Source organism: Rattus norvegicus, chromosome 3 (genome assembly GCF_021556685.1).
Source record: "Rattus norvegicus strain SHRSP/BbbUtx chromosome 3, alternate assembly SHRSP_T2T, whole genome shotgun sequence".
In the NCBI taxonomy this organism is placed as follows: domain Eukaryota; kingdom Metazoa; phylum Chordata; class Mammalia; order Rodentia; family Muridae; genus Rattus; species Rattus norvegicus.
The window spans coordinates 135,229,062-135,244,019 of NC_141536.1; the positions used below are offsets into that span (position 1 = coordinate 135,229,062).

At 49.0% G+C, this 14,958-nt stretch overlaps 2 protein-coding genes across 18 annotated transcripts in view; both read right to left on the reverse strand.

Annotated features, from left to right (window-relative positions):
- Positions 1-238, reverse strand: part of LOC120101725 (uncharacterized) — a 98,037-nt gene extending 97,799 nt beyond the window's left edge. For all 13 annotated transcript variants that reach the window (XR_015684657.1, XR_015684659.1, XR_015684658.1 and 10 more), the window contains exon 1: positions 26-238. The gene's annotated coding sequence lies outside the window, so the exon portion shown is untranslated. The remainder of the gene's footprint in view (positions 1-25) is intronic.
- Positions 239-2,687: 2,449 nt separating this feature from the next.
- Foxa2 (forkhead box A2) lies at positions 2,688-6,884 on the reverse strand. Of its 5 annotated transcripts, none has more exons than XM_087648995.1 (3): positions 6,374-6,559; positions 5,662-5,731; positions 2,688-4,654 (listed from the first exon to the last, which is right to left on the reverse strand). In XM_087648995.1, the coding sequence occupies exons 2-3, from the start codon at positions 5,728-5,730 to the stop codon at positions 3,344-3,346; spliced, it is 1,380 nt and encodes a 459-aa protein (XP_087505121.1). In that variant the 5' UTR covers position 5,731; positions 6,374-6,559; the 3' UTR covers positions 2,688-3,343.
- Between the last annotated feature and the right edge of the window lie 8,074 nt (positions 6,885-14,958).

Sequence of the window (14,958 nt, forward strand, 5' to 3'; positions counted from 1 at the left end):
GCCCCCGAGTGGGTGCGCTCCCTACCTGCGGTGGCCTGCGGGCAGGCGGGCGTCGGAGCGTCCTGCGCTCGGAGGGAGGCGGCGGACTGCTCCCAGCCGAGGCATCCCTGCATTTATTTGAGCTCAAACCGAGCGACTGTTGACTTTAGCACACAAAGCAAAGATTTCACTGCCCGCTAGTTTAAAAATGAATATTTTACCAAGATATCGATCAGCGTTATAAAATTCAGTTAAGTACAATGGGATCCTGGAAAAAAAAAGAATAATAAAGGAGGGGAGGCAATATAATATCTGTGCAAATTTGCTGAAGTGTGACGTGGCATGAAAAGTTTACCCTCCTGGAATTCGGATCTAGAATGTTTTTTTCGGTTGTTTACTGACTTTGTTTATTCACAGATCACGGTTGCTTAAACCCCAGCGCGAGGAAGGCGGCGGGCAACAGAAGAAAAGAAGGGGGAGAGCGGCTGCGCCCTGCAATGCATCGTTTGGGTGGGAGAAGGAATCCCTGAACTCCTAAACTTGGAACTGGGGGGGCGGGGGGGTACTGACGTGAGCTGTGAGGAAGGCACCAGAAGGGCCGAAAAGCCTCGGAGGGCGCAGCTCCCCGACAACCTTTTTATGTATTCGCACAGAACTATATCTTATCGGCAGGGATCAGTGGAGGGGGGCGCACTAAGTAGTTTAAAACGACCCTCGAACAATGGGCGTGCGATAAGAAACATAGCAGGTTAGGGCAGCGCTTTCAGTCTCCATTGTCCCCCACTCAGCCCCCGGCCCTGCCCCTGGGCTCCTTCGCTACGGGAGCCTTTTATGTGATAATGAAACACATTTCAGGCTGGGCTCGCGACGTGTGTGTCCTGGCCCAGCAAAGAGAAGGCCTGATTGCTGGCCTCGGCCTGCGAATCCCTCCTCCTTCAATTTCTCTTCCTTGTGTTCGGAGGAACAATGTGGCTTGTTAAAATGGGATTTTGGGGATGGGGGTGGGGGGAAGACACACACACACACACACACACACACACACACACACACACACACACACGAGCAAGGGAAAGAGGGAAAGGCCAGGCCTGAGGAGGGATGGAAATGAGCAAGGTGTTAGAAAGTGCTCATGGAGGTGGTAAAGCTGAGTGAGGTTCTTGTGGGACATTCTAGATTGGAATAATTAGGCATAGCAGAGAGGTCAGCGCTAAGCAGCAGCCTCGTATTAAAAACACCTCTGACGCCTGCTTGGGTTTTTAACCAATGTAACTTTTTTTTTTCCCTTTCCCTGGGAATGGCCCCAAAGTCAGACTGAGGACAGCTTTAAGGCATTAGATGAAAGTCAGTGCGAGGAGGCTCCTTTGCAAAACCAAATTCCTCTAGATTTACCTGTCAATTTGGAGAATCTGGAGAGAGGTAGAAATGGCCGGTGAGATTTTATTTTGGGTCTTTGTATTTCCCTGGAGGCTCACAAAATACCCATTCAGTCCCTGGGTCACAGTCGTGGTTTGCCTATTTCTATCTGAGCTTCTTGAGCTAACAGACAGCTTTGCGGGGGGGGGGGGGCTGGTAGAAGGGAGACACCATTCTTGAGACACTGGGATTTCATTATGTTTGGAGTCATTTGCTAAGCTGCTCTAGGCACCCTTCATCACCTCCCCATCCCCAGCATAACTTTTTAATAGAAGATTTGGAAGTTACCCTTAACTGTGCAATTAAAACCAATTTCAGGACAATATTCATGTTTCCCCAGATTATGTCATCAACCCCTAGCCTAGCAAGGATTCCCCCCACCTGCTTACCACCTGGGAGAGGGAGACTGGCTGCCATCCGGGCACAACCTGGAGCCAGGCAGTCTCAGTTCCACAGGAAGGTTCAAAGGGAGGCAGGCCTGCAGTAGCTGGGAAGAGCCATAAACCCAAAATTGGTAAATCCAGACTTGGCTCACTGACTAGAAAGGAGGCCTGAGATTAAAAAGCAAAACAGCCAACCTGTAAACGTCTGCCTTTCTCTTGGCATAGCCAGCCCCAGACCCCAAGGAGCCTCGACATCATTGCGTGTATGCACTCAAGAGCGAGCTTTGGCCTCTGGCTTTAAAATTAAAACTACTGGACTTGCCAGGCACAACAGGTCTGTAATCCTAGCACTGGGAGGCAGAGGCAGGACCCAAACCTGGTCTTTATAATGAGTTCCAAGCCCGTCAGGACCATTGAAGGAGACCTTGTCCCCAATCTCTGCACCTTAATAAAACATAAGTTATATGAATAGAGATGCTGGGGAATGGTCCATCAAGAATTTGTGTTCTGCCATGTTTAGTAATATCAACTTCAAAAATTTAAAAAGTGACTAGGAACAATTTTGTTGTGTTTCCTGATGTAGTTGCTGCATTGTTTAGGGCTTGTCTCCCACACACTCTAAAAAGCATTCAAGGAGGAAAGATGGAGGTGTGGCTAGGTGGACAAACATGGGGAGGATGCAGCAGTGGTTCTTACAGGAAAATCCACTCACCTATGATATTTAAATAAAATGTTGGGTAAGAAACAATACTGACACCCCTGAGCTCCCCATAAACCCCCTCAAAAGGAACTCCCACTGCTCTCTCCCATTTCCTTGCAATAACCAATAAATTCGTTTAATTTTGGGAGAGAGAGAGAGAGAGAGAGAGAGAGAGAGCGAGAGAGAGAGAGAGAGAGATTGGATCCAAGGGGTAAAATTGGCAATAACACTTTAATATAGATTTGTGGAACTCTGGCATTCTAGCCAGAACACACATTTATAAGCCATAAATAAAGCACGCAGAAACCATAAATTAAATCAGACCCGAGACCTGGATTTCACCATGTCCAGAATGGGATGCATTTTTGTCCTTTCTCCTGGTCATTTATACCAGACTCTTACATCATTATTTTTTTTTCTCTTTTAAACATCAATACAACCCTCTGGTTTTCTGTTAAAACTACATGGTTTTACACCAAGTCACTCACAAAAGTTTTTTTTTTTGTTTAGTTTGTTTTTTTTTTAAGTCAGACTTCTCTGCAACGACAGCAATAGAGAGAGAACAAGAACAAAAATCAAAATCTGCAGGTGCCTTGAGAAGCAGTAGTCTACATAGTGGGAACCAAAGGCTCCATTAAAACAAGTTTATGTGTATACATATATATTTCCATTCCCTTCCCTATTTAGAATGACAGATCAGTGTGGCCCAGCTATTTAGGGACACAGACAGGTGAAACTGCTCCTTTGGGGCCTTAAGTGTGGTGGCTACTTTTTCCTCAAAGTTCCCCCAATGTTTCCACTCAGCCTGTCATTTCCCTTGTCCTTCTCCCCAGTGGCCAGAGCTAGGCAGGGCCTGAAAGCCATCTTCTTAGGACGAGTTCATAATAGGCCTGGAGTACACTCCCTGGTAGTAGGAAGTGTCTGCAGCCAGGGGCGAGGCATCCAGGCCGGCTTTGTTCGTGACTGGGCCCATGGCCAAGCTGCCTGGCATGGGGGAACCGTAGCCCCCAGGGTAGTGCATGACCTGTTCGTAGGTCTTGAGGTCCATTTTGTGGGGCTGATGGTGGTGGTGGCTGTGATGATGTTGCTGCTCGGAGGACATGAGGTTGTTGATAGAGAAGGGGTGGTTGAAGGCGTAATGGTGCTCGGGCTTCAGGTGGGCCTCTGGTGGCAGGCCAGGATGGTGAGGTGGGCCCAGCAGGTGGGCTGCAGCCTGCTGCTGCTGCCCAGGCGAGGGCGCCGGCTCCGGAGGACTCAGCGCAGAGGCAGGTGTTCCCTTCAGCTCGCTCAGGCCACCTCGCTTGTGCTCCTGACACGGAGAAGCGCTGGAATGGGGGGACTCGGTGCCCGCCGGAGTCTCAGAGGCCGAGCCTGCGGCCTCCCCGAGCTGAACCTGAGAAGCCTGTGTCCCAGGAGCGGTCTTCTTGCCTCCGCCACTGCCCGCACCCGCTGCTTCCTTCAACGCCAGTTGCTTCTCACACTTGAAGCGCTTCTGGCGGCGCAGGTAGCAACCGTTCTCGAACATGTTGCCAGAGTCAGGGTGCAGGGTCCAGAAGGAGCCCTTGCCAGGCTTGTCTGGCGAGCGGGGCACCTTGAGAAAGCAGTCGTTGAAGGAGAGAGAATGACGGATGGAGTTCTGCCAGCGCTGCTGGTTCTGCCGGTAGAAAGGGAAGAGGTCCATGATCCACTGATAGATCTCGCTCAGCGTCAGCATCTTGTTGGGGCTCTGCTGGATGGCCATGGTGATGAGCGAGATGTACGAGTAGGGAGGCTTGGCGTGAGTGTAGCTGCGCCGGTACGTCTTGGGGTCCCGAGCGCGGCTCAGGCCCGCCTGCCCGTACATAGGACTCATGGAGTTCATATTGGCGTAGGGAGCAAGGCCACCCATAGCCCCGGCCGCCTGTCCCCCGAGTGGGCTCAGACTCGGACTCAGGTGCGGTCCCATGCCCGCCACGCCGGCCGCCCCAGCTGAGCCGCTCATGCCCGCCATGGCGCCCGCGCCCGGGGACATGCCAGCCAGCGACGGGCTCATTCCAGCGCCCACATAGGATGACATGTTCATGGAGCCTGCGCTCATGTTGCCGGAACCACTGCCCATTGCAGCCGCGGACATGCTCATGTAAGTGTTCATGCCATTCATCCCCAGGCTGGCGTTCATGTTGCTCACGGAAGAGTAGCCCTGCGGACAGAGCCCGGGGAGGAGACAGGTTAGCACCTAGGCTGAGCTCGCCCGATCCTCTCACCCATAGGTTGCACCCAGTCCCCCGCCTTCGTGCAGGCCTCCGGGATCTCTTTCTTTTCCTGGGTCCCAGTGCACCAACACCAAGTCCTCTGGGCCTCAGAGAGTCCTGGAAAGGTGGTAGCCCGAGGGCCAGCGGGTTGCCGTTCTGGGTCTGAGGCTCAGCCTCGCCCTCATTCTAGAACTTTGGAGTCCTGGATCGCCAACAAGTCAGGAGCCTCAAATCCATTTTACTCTCCCTAGGGGCTCCTCACACCAGCTGGCTAGCACACTGAGTCAGCACCAAGGCCGGAAATCTCCGTTGCTACCCCTGGTCGCCAAAAGCCACCCTTGGAACGTCACTAGGGCAGTCTCAAGTGGAAATCATCTCAGTGTCCCTGTTCTGGGGCTTCATACTGGGACCCGACTCTTTAGTTACAGGGGAGTGAAGCGCAGTGCCTGCACAGAGTCCGGGAGCAGCTGGAGGCACTGCGTGGAGGAATAAGGAAGGTACGGCCAACTCGGCTAGGAACTGTTAGTGTCCCGGCTTCGTGGCGACAAACTTTTTTCTCTTTGTCCACTAGTCTTTGATTCTTTGCCTGCACCTCTGTCCCCAACTCCTACCCACCTTCTCTTCTCCAGCTCCCCACCCCCTCACCAGCCGACCTCCCACCCCTCCCCAGCCGCGCGCTGCCAAACATAACTCTGTTAGGATAGTGCGTGGCTCGGCCACGAAGAGGATTTGGAGGCGCCGCAAGTCAATATTTGATCACAAAGTTAATATTATCTCAAGGCTAACAGTGTGTCGTATAAAAAAGAGACCCATTTGAGTAGAAGGAGGGCGGAAAAGGCGGCTGTCCAGGAAGGCTAGAGGTGGGGGGGCGGGTACCGGTGAAGGGAGCGTGCGGAGGCTGGGGACGCGGAGATAGCTGTCACCCCACTTCTCCCTGGCGAAGGCAAGAGCTTACCTCAGGCTCCGCGTAGTAGCTGCTCCAGTCGGATGGCTCGTGCCCTTCCATCTTCACGGCTCCCAGCATACTGGAAGCCGAGTGCATGGCGGTTTAAAATTTAACAGCCACAACAAACGACCAGCAATCAGCCCCCACCCCCACCCTCTTAAAAAAAAAAAAAGTCAGCTATGGCACCGTCCCCTCCCTCCCGCCCTCTCTCGCGCTCCCCCTCTCTGCCTCTCTGGGCTCCACTTCCTCTCTCTCCCGCGGCCTGCCGCGGGAGGTAGCTGGGAGTGGGCGGGAAGGTGGCTGGCGGAGGAGGGGGCCGAAGAACCCTGGAGGCCGGAACCCGAGGCTCGCCGTCGGGCGTGCACTCCGTCTCCGCGCTCCCGGGGCTGCCGGTGCAGGCTGAGGCTGGCAGTGTAGAGGTGCCGGGAGGCGGCGGGAAGCTAGCGGCGCGGGGGCGGGCGGGGGGAGAGCGAGAGGAGGGGGAGGAGGAGGAGGAGGAGGTGTGGACCTCGCAGCGGACAAGTGCCGCAATGACGTGAGCGGCTGGTGATATAGCGCGGTGCGCTGGCGCGGGCCTCCAATCCCCAGACCCCGGGCAGCCCATTTGAATAATCAGCTCACACTTAGGTGAGAGGAAGCCAGGGCTAGCGCTCCGCACCTGCCGCTGGGCGCCCCGAGCTAGCCCATCTCCCGCTGTCCCCTGCTCTCCCAAGACCTGGACCTGCAAGCAGGCGCGCTGGCGCCCTGGTGGAGTCCCTTCCTTTGCGTCCACGGGGAGTCTTCCGTGGACCCAGAGATCTGGGATCGGGCCACCCTTGGAGAAACTCAGGTCTCCTGCTCCCGCCCCGCCCCTCCTCATCGCCTGGAGCACCGGGTTCGTCAATCCGAAGGCGCGTACCGCCTTGGTGCCCAGCGAAGCCTAGGCAAGCCAGATTTATTTATCTCGGGTTTCCTCCCTTTCGGTGCACATTCCCTGTCAAAACAACAAGCAGGTGACAGCCAATTTGCAAAGCGCTTTCCTATTTAGAAAAACTGTGTACACACCTTTAACTCGCTGGCCGCTGCTCCAGAGGCCCCTCCCCGTTACAGTTAAGTCCCAGGGAGGCCTCAGAAGGCGCGCAGGACTCGCGTTGTCTGGCCGCCCTGGTTGTCAGCCACCTCAGGCCTTTTTCTGGCTACCCACCTCAGTCGGCCCAGGAAGCCCCGCTTAGCTGCAGCCAATACCCGGGAGACAGGGATTTGCCTCTGACATGAGGGCCTCGGTGTTTCAAGGTTACTTTTCAGTTAAATCCAAGGTGCCCAACGCATTTCGTAACTAAAACAAACAGGGCAGTAGGTGGGGGTAGGGCAGGAGAAAAAAAAATCAATATCGGGCCTTATGGGATGACTTCAGGAGGATTTGTGTTCTCTTGCCTCCGAGGCCAGGACTGTTTTATAAAAATTAAAAATTTCATTTTCCTTTCTCTTTAGTCTCTTGGTGTTAAAAAATGTCATTTGAGCATGTTGTTGTCTCATGCCTTTGAGGCAGAGGCAGGCGGATCTCAGAGCAAACTAGGCGGGCCTAGTCTATAGAGTGAGTTTCAGGACAGCCAGGGCTTCACAGAGAAACCCTGTCTCCCAAAACAAACCAAACTGGAAAACAACAGAATATGCCATTTGTATTGTTAGTAACCAAAACTAAGGTAAGCCTAGATTTTGGAGTGGAGAGTCTTTCTTGGTTCTGGGGATGTAGGGATACAGACCCGAACTCTTCTCTCTCAGATATGAATAAAGACAATAGGAAATAGTTGTCCCTGGCTCAAATCCAGATGTTCAGTATTTCGTGTGGTGGTAGAAGAGTGAAGCTAGAGGTGGCAGGTACTGGGTTTGAGCTTTGAGCGTGGAAGCCTGAATGAGGATCAGATTGGAGGGTAAAGAAAGAGGCCACTTGGGTCTGCATCCTTTCGGATCGAAGATGCATCGTCGCCAGTATCCTTTGCTGTTGAAACTCACATAGTATGGACAGTTTACAGATAAGGCATTAATAAGTCCTCTGAAGGAGTGCAGAGCACGAGTCCCTCAAAGGCAAGGCCTGTTTTCCTGCAGAATCTGACTTGTTCATCTAGTGAACACAGGGAACCCAGAGAGATCAGACCCTCAGCATCTCCCCCAGGCCCCACAAGGATGTCCGCAGACTTGGAAAAGAAGGGTGCACATGCTGTTTATAGATGCAGCTGTTTTTCAAAATTAAAGGAAAATGCAGCCCCCCCCCCACCAGAGAGACAGAGAGAGACAGAGACAGCTCCAAACTCCAGAGAAAGAGACAGGTCCACCCCAACCCCTCACACAGAGACAGAGAGAGACAGAAACACAGACAGAGATGGAGACAGAGAGCCCTAAACAGCATTCTGGTTCTGTCTAGAGATCTTAAATGCCGAAGTACTGGACTCCCGAGATGCACGCAGGCGCACGCGCGTGAACACACACGCGCGCGCGCACATATACACACACACGCACGCACACACACAAGGACAGTTCTCTCAGGACATGAAACTCAAGATATCAACATTCCGCTTTATCCTGTCAGTTGGTCTGTCCGTCTGTCCGTCTGTCCGTCTGTCTATTCCCCCGTCCCTCTCTGTTGAATTCGAAGGAGTTTGTAAGCTTGTGATGCACTACTCTTAGATTGTGCTCCTAGCAGAAATTTGTCCCAGAAATTATTGCACGTGTAAAATTAGCTACCAAGCGCTGGGAGAGTGGGTCCGCGGAACAAAATTCAGTGCTTCCCTCAGTAGGACAGACCTGCGAATTCCTACTGTCTTCTAAGACACTATGCTTGCTTAGATCTCAGGATATCTGGGAGCGCTAAACTCCAACTTCCACAGTGACAGGGCGCCCCCTGTCGGCCCCGAGGATTTCGGGGTCAATCTCAGTCCTGTCTTATCTTTTGGGCTCCTAATCGCGCGCAATTCTTGTCTCTGGGCACCTTCTGGCCCCATCTCCACCCAAGAGCACCGCCTAGAGGCCCCTGAAATTGTGAACAAAACCAAACCCGCTTCTTGTCCCCTAGCTCCGAGAAAGGGTCGGTCTGCGCATGACGCCACCTGGGACATTGGAGAAGTGGTGTCTTTGATCATCCCAGCACCACTGGCGGCTGGCTATCAGTGAACAGCCCGGGAGCAGGAAGCCCGAAGACTGCGGAGCGAGGGGAAACATATGGCAGCCCAGGGTCTCTCCCTAGGCTTCAGACTTTGCAGGCGTTCGTTCTCATTGGCGCGTACACCGGTCCTCCCCGGAGCCGCTGCGATTTCTAAAGGTTTATTCAGAGCCTTGGCACCAGAACTTCAAGCTGGAATGCTGCGAACTGCCCCAGGTGCCTCTCTCCAGGAAAAAGTTCTCGGGAGCTCCAGGCTACACACAGATGTCTGCGCTGATCCCCAGCAGTTTAAACCTCACCCGGGGCCAAGCCATACAAAGCGTTCCTTTGCCTGCGCCCTCCCTTTGGTCCTTTCTTCAGTCCAGCACCGCAGCGGCATGTAAAGCCTCTTTACAAATGACCACTGATCTCCTAGGTTTGTTTTTATTTTAGAAATCGCACTGGCTGCAATAGGGCCCCTCTGATTTGGCCTCAAATATTGGCTATCTCTGATGTCGCTGGGGAGAGATTGAATTCCAGTGTTCCTTAGCAAAACTGCTCCCCAGAGTTTTCTGTCAATGAAACTAGCTGAAGAGGACATCAATAAATAGAACTCGGTTTCCCTTACTTAACGGTGTGGAACTCTCTAGATGAATCCTAAATCTCAATGCAGAATATAGTATGTCAAAGGTAACATTTCACTTTTTGTTGGTCTGTTCTGAAATTTATTTTTAAAAACCAGATCCCCAGGGTTTGTTTACCTAGCACTTGTACACACCCTCAAATACTCCTGTGTGGAGGTTTTTTGTTTTTTGTTTTTTTTTGTTTTTTGTTTTAATGTTAAAACCCTTGTTTATGGGGAGTATTAAAAGTCAGCCATGAACACATCACCAAGGATATTTACATGTGGGAATGAAGAAAAGTGTCTATAGGCTGCACTCTTTTGTAAAAACACAGAAAAATGTCCGTGAAAGAAAGAATTTAATACTAGTAACTCATGTTGGCTCCTGTGGCAAGATCTATGGGAAAGAAGGAACAGGTATAAAATAATTGTAAGATAAATATGATAGAAACACCTGGTGATTGGATTGGGGATGTAACTGGGAGGGAGAATGTGCTTTGTGCGAGCATGGCCTTGGTTTCATTTTCTTCCATCAAAACAAAAACAAAATCCAAACAAAACTGGATTTGGTTTGGGTGGTAGACCTGTGTCTTCAGTGTACATTTTTCTGCAATACAGTGATACTCAAAAGGGTATATTGTTTGTCTTGCATCCTCTGTTATTGTGTTACAGTGAAATACACAGTTAGCTTATTAACTCTCGTATTAACGACATCTTGGAAACATAATTTGTATAGATAGTCACCCACTTCCTCTGCAACAATGGAAAAAGCCATCATTCAAGCTGATTCTGATTTTGCTGAAACTGGGTTTCTTTTTCTTACTGGTAGCAGCAGATGGACTCTGCCCTTCTGAGAGAGGAAATGCAGAGCTGTTGATGGCCATCGCAGGGGGCATTCCCAGCATGGTTCCGCTGCAGAGCAGGGGACAGAAGACTGCAGTCTGGTTAAGGTCCAGCTGAATTCAGCACACAGGCTCCCCCCACCCCCACCGCATTTAATGTGTTGTAGATCTTGTTTGCCCCAGCAATTGAGATAAGCAATGGCAGACTCAACTCTTGTCTGTTTTGCTCACTGCAGACAGCTAGCATTCTGTCTACTTGGTTCGAGAAGTTGAGGAATATTTCTGGGATACCATTCACGTCTGGTCCACTGTTCTTGCACTTTTAACATGTTTCTGGTATGTGAAGCTCTTATAAGAGCTAATTAAAATAATTGGAAGAGATGAGCATAAAAGATGACAACACTGGTGTCAATAATAACAGAACTGTGAGGGGGAAGGTCTCTGTTGAGGGGTGCTTAAAGCAGACACACCTGCATCTGTGACCCTGGGAGCTTCTCATTCATTGGCATGGTGTTCTTGGGAGAAATAACCAACACTCCTGCCAACCAGGTAAATGGTGAACTTCATTCATGAAAGACAGAAGTCCAGAGAAACCACTTACAGACTTGGACTATTTCTTTTCTCTGTGTTACTTGGGTAGCAGATTTGGAGGGAATTCCGTTGGATCTGTAGAACCACAGATCATCTATGGGATAGACAAATGTCCTCCCAATAAGTAAGAAGCAGTGAGGCGCTGAGCAGTGGGGAGACCTGACATGGGGCAGGAAGGCCTGGGGTTCAAATCTGTGGCTTGGGAAGTGTTCTTAGCGTCTTCGTTTGCATCTCAAAGTCACCCAGGAGCTTGATATAAACACAGAATAGCTGAACACGATTTGTCTATTTGTCTCAATATTAACAGTGACAATGGAGGGGGAATTGTGCATTCTTACCCATTTGGCAAATATTGAATGAGGTTTTACTCTTATTTCAGGTGGCGCATACAGGGAATGTCACCGCTTTACAGAGACCAATCTTGATTCCTTTGTTTTCTCCCCTTCTCTCTTCCATCAGAAGTTCCAACCTGTTATTATTTTCAGATTTCTTTCCAACAATGATCCCAGAAATTTCAAGTGGGAAAACCTACATTCCTCCATTTAAAACTAGTCCTTCAGGACTAGTTTTAGACTAAAATCCAAGGTGATGGGTTCTGCCCATTTTAAGCAAAATCAGTAGGGCCAGCAGGGAAAACAAGGACTCAGTGCTCCTGTAGAGAACATTATAGCAGACCAGATCTCACACCAATCGGCTACACTTAGAGCACTGTCATCTCCAACTCTGTCCCCTCCTCAAATATGGCATTCCATGGAATGGATGCTACATTACTATCTCCTGATGCTTATTAGGATGTTCAGGTTTTGGGGGTAGTTTTCTTTTGTACTTTTGAGGTTTTTGTTATTGTTTGGTTGTTTGGCTGTTTGCTTATGGTGGCCAAGGACATGGTGTTGTGGATTGTACTCAGAACCATGCTGGACAAGTTTTCTACCACTGAGCATATGTACTCCTAGCAGGTCTAACAGATGCGGCTCTTTTTTTCCTCCTTCCCTCAAGACAGAGTCTCTTAGCCTTGGCTGTCCTGAAACTCACTGTGTAGACTAGGCTGGCCTTGAACTCAGAGATCTGCCTGCCTCTGCCTCCCAAATGCTGGGATTAAAGGTGAAGATGAATCTGCACATATGTGTTCATCTGCTACATATGTAGGGTGTAGGGACTTAGGTTCAGCCCATATATACTCTTTGGTTGGTGGTTTAGTCTTTGGCTGAAATGTGAGTTGATGTGCCTAGACCTGCAGTGACTTGATTTGCCAGAGTGGGTTGGTATCTCGGGGCGGAGGGGGGGGGAGCTTCCTCTTTTCAGAGGAGAAGAGGAGGTGGGATGGGGGAGGGGCCGTGTGAGAGCTAGACTGGGATGGGGGGCTGTGATTGGGATGTAAAGTGAATAAACATATAAATTAAGGAAAAAAAGAATTTGTGATACATGTGTTTGTGTTAGCGGTTTCAGCTGGACTTGTCAAAATAATTCCAACCTTCTCATAAAAGCTTCTACGGGGTGGCACTACTTCACTAACACTGAGCTAATTAACTAGGGTTGGGACCTACATACTCTTTAACCTTTTATGTGCACAGGAATCCCCTGGAGATCTTGTTAAAATGCAGATTTTGCTTTAGCAGGTAGATTTTGCATTCCTTCCAGATGGGCAGAGCTGGGGGTCTGCTGGCCACAGGTGGTCCCAGCTCTGTGGGACCATTTATCTCACTATTCCTGAAGTCAGGCCTGAGCAGGTGGTGAGATGTCACACTAAAATGAGAACTGGAGGCCCCTCTTCAATTTCTGCCAGCTCTCTAGTACCAGTACTACCGCCCTGCCCTTCAAGGAACCTCGGTTCACTGCCACGGCGACTGGGTTCTGCAAGTGGAAATAGCCCCTAGGCATCCAGGCCTGCAGCAAGTGCTGCAAAGCAAAGCTCCCCCACTGTGCATTGTTACTGTTTCCCGGAGACAGGGACTTCCCTGGTTGACCAGAGAGGACGGGATCTATGGCAATTATCAGTTTACAACACTGATAGGTCATTTCCAAGTATGGGGAAACAGCAAAACCAAGACCTCAGTAGAGATACCCCTTTACCATTGCTCTGTAAGGAAGTCCTTGGGAATCCAGGTGGGCCCTGGGTGGAGGTCTGACCCTGAGCCCAGGTCAAAAGCTCTAATCCTCATCCTAATATACATTTAAGAACCAAAATACAAGGATCAAAAGGATGAGAAAGTGACCAGACAAAGCCTATTTATTGAGTTTTTCAATGGAGTTTGCTTCTTTACCCTGGAAGAATCCCAGGCCTCCTTTGAAGGCCACCAAGACTGTGAATGCTCTTCAGGAAAACGTGTCACAATATGGAGCACACACTGCTTGCCAGTGTGTGAGAAAAGAGCTGAGAGCCATTGTGACTGAATTCCCATTGACCTTGGCATACCATCCAAATATTTTCTAACACCAACAACAAGAGAGAATAGTTTATGGACTAAAACTGAAGTCTCAGAGGTGAGAAACATGGAAGGTGTCAGTGTGTTGTGGACTTGAATCCAGCTATGATATGCTTTCCCTGATTTTGGTAAGACCATCTTCCCATTGTGAAAATTCCTTCTGGAAAGAATTCCTTCCTTTCATGTCAGAACCTCCATAAGGGATGTTAAACACCTTTCTGTGGGCAGATTCTTATACAATGCTGTAACTAGGACAACTAAGGCAAGTTAAGGAGTTTAGAGCAGTAACTTCGTCTGTATGATTGGATTGCAGTTAACAAAGCCAGGAAATCTACTTTTTTAGACATTTAGAGGTAGAATTTGGCAGGAAGTGTAAACTTATTTATGAGCAGTCCTTTTTCATGTTCAATTATTAAATCACCCAGGACGCCATTTCTCTTGGTCTAAGAGGCCTGATGGTTAGATGGGAAGAGGAGTGTAAGTCCTGGGTCATGTTCACCAGTAAAGGTTCTGTGAATAGGTTCTCTGCTTTCAAATTCCTCAGGGTTTAGCTATGCCTTTAAAATGGGAACCATGTATTCATCCTTCCAAAGCTCCAAGTAAGGCGTTAAATAGATGCTCATTGTGGAGGGCCCCTGGCTGGCCTGGTGGGAGTCTAAGACTGGACACCCACTCCTCAGGCCTCAGAGTCAGACCAACACGACTTTATAGATACTTCTCTGTCACCTTTCGTTCTTTCCTCTCCCCTGGCATGTTAAATTTGGAAATATAGCATTCTTTTTATCATTTTCATTCCTTTCAAATGCTAGGGCTCTTTCTTGGAGGAGGTATTGTCATGCACTGTTTTAAAAAGTTATATAAATGTTTAAAAAATCATTGAAAGATCAGTATTTTATATTATTTAAAAAATTATATGCTATGTATCATATAATTATACATAATAAATACATTATATATCATGTAATATAAACCACAACTTATTATATATAAGATATATAATATATTTGCATAATACATTACTTATTATCATTATTATCTAATGTATTATTTACTTATGCTTTTAAAGATTTATATATTTTTTATTTATGAGTACACTGTAGCTGTCTCAGACACATCAGGAGAGGACATTGGATCCCATTATAGATGGTTGCAAACCACCATGTGGTTGCTGGGAATTGAACTCAGAACCTCTGGAAGAGCAGTCAGTGCTCTTAATCACTGAGCCATCTCTCCAGCCCTTGTTTACTTATTATTATTGTTGTTCCTTACTTTATATTTGGTGCTGTGGATGGAACCCCTAGGTTTATGCATACCAGACAAGTTCTGTGCTGCAAAGCTCTGCTTCCATAACCATTTTGTAATGAAGTGTTAAATAGTCTCAGAAAATGATTAATTTGACTTTAAGAATAACAAACTTGACTCTGTCATTACATAGCAAAATTGTGAGGTTTACATGCCAAAGTGTCAACCCTGACAGGCCCAGAAGCTTAGACTTGGGCAGCAGGGGGGAAGCTCCCACTATTTATTTCATGTCTGGCCACTTTTTCTTCTTGCATCTTCTGTTTTTGTAAACAAAACCAGAGAAATGTGACCTGTGCCCCTGATTAGCTACTATTTGGCACATGGGTACTTCTGGCCTTCACTAATCAAAACCTACCCTGAAGAGTCCTGCTTCAGTGAAAAGGAGCGAGCCTTTCTCTGGAGAAACATAGT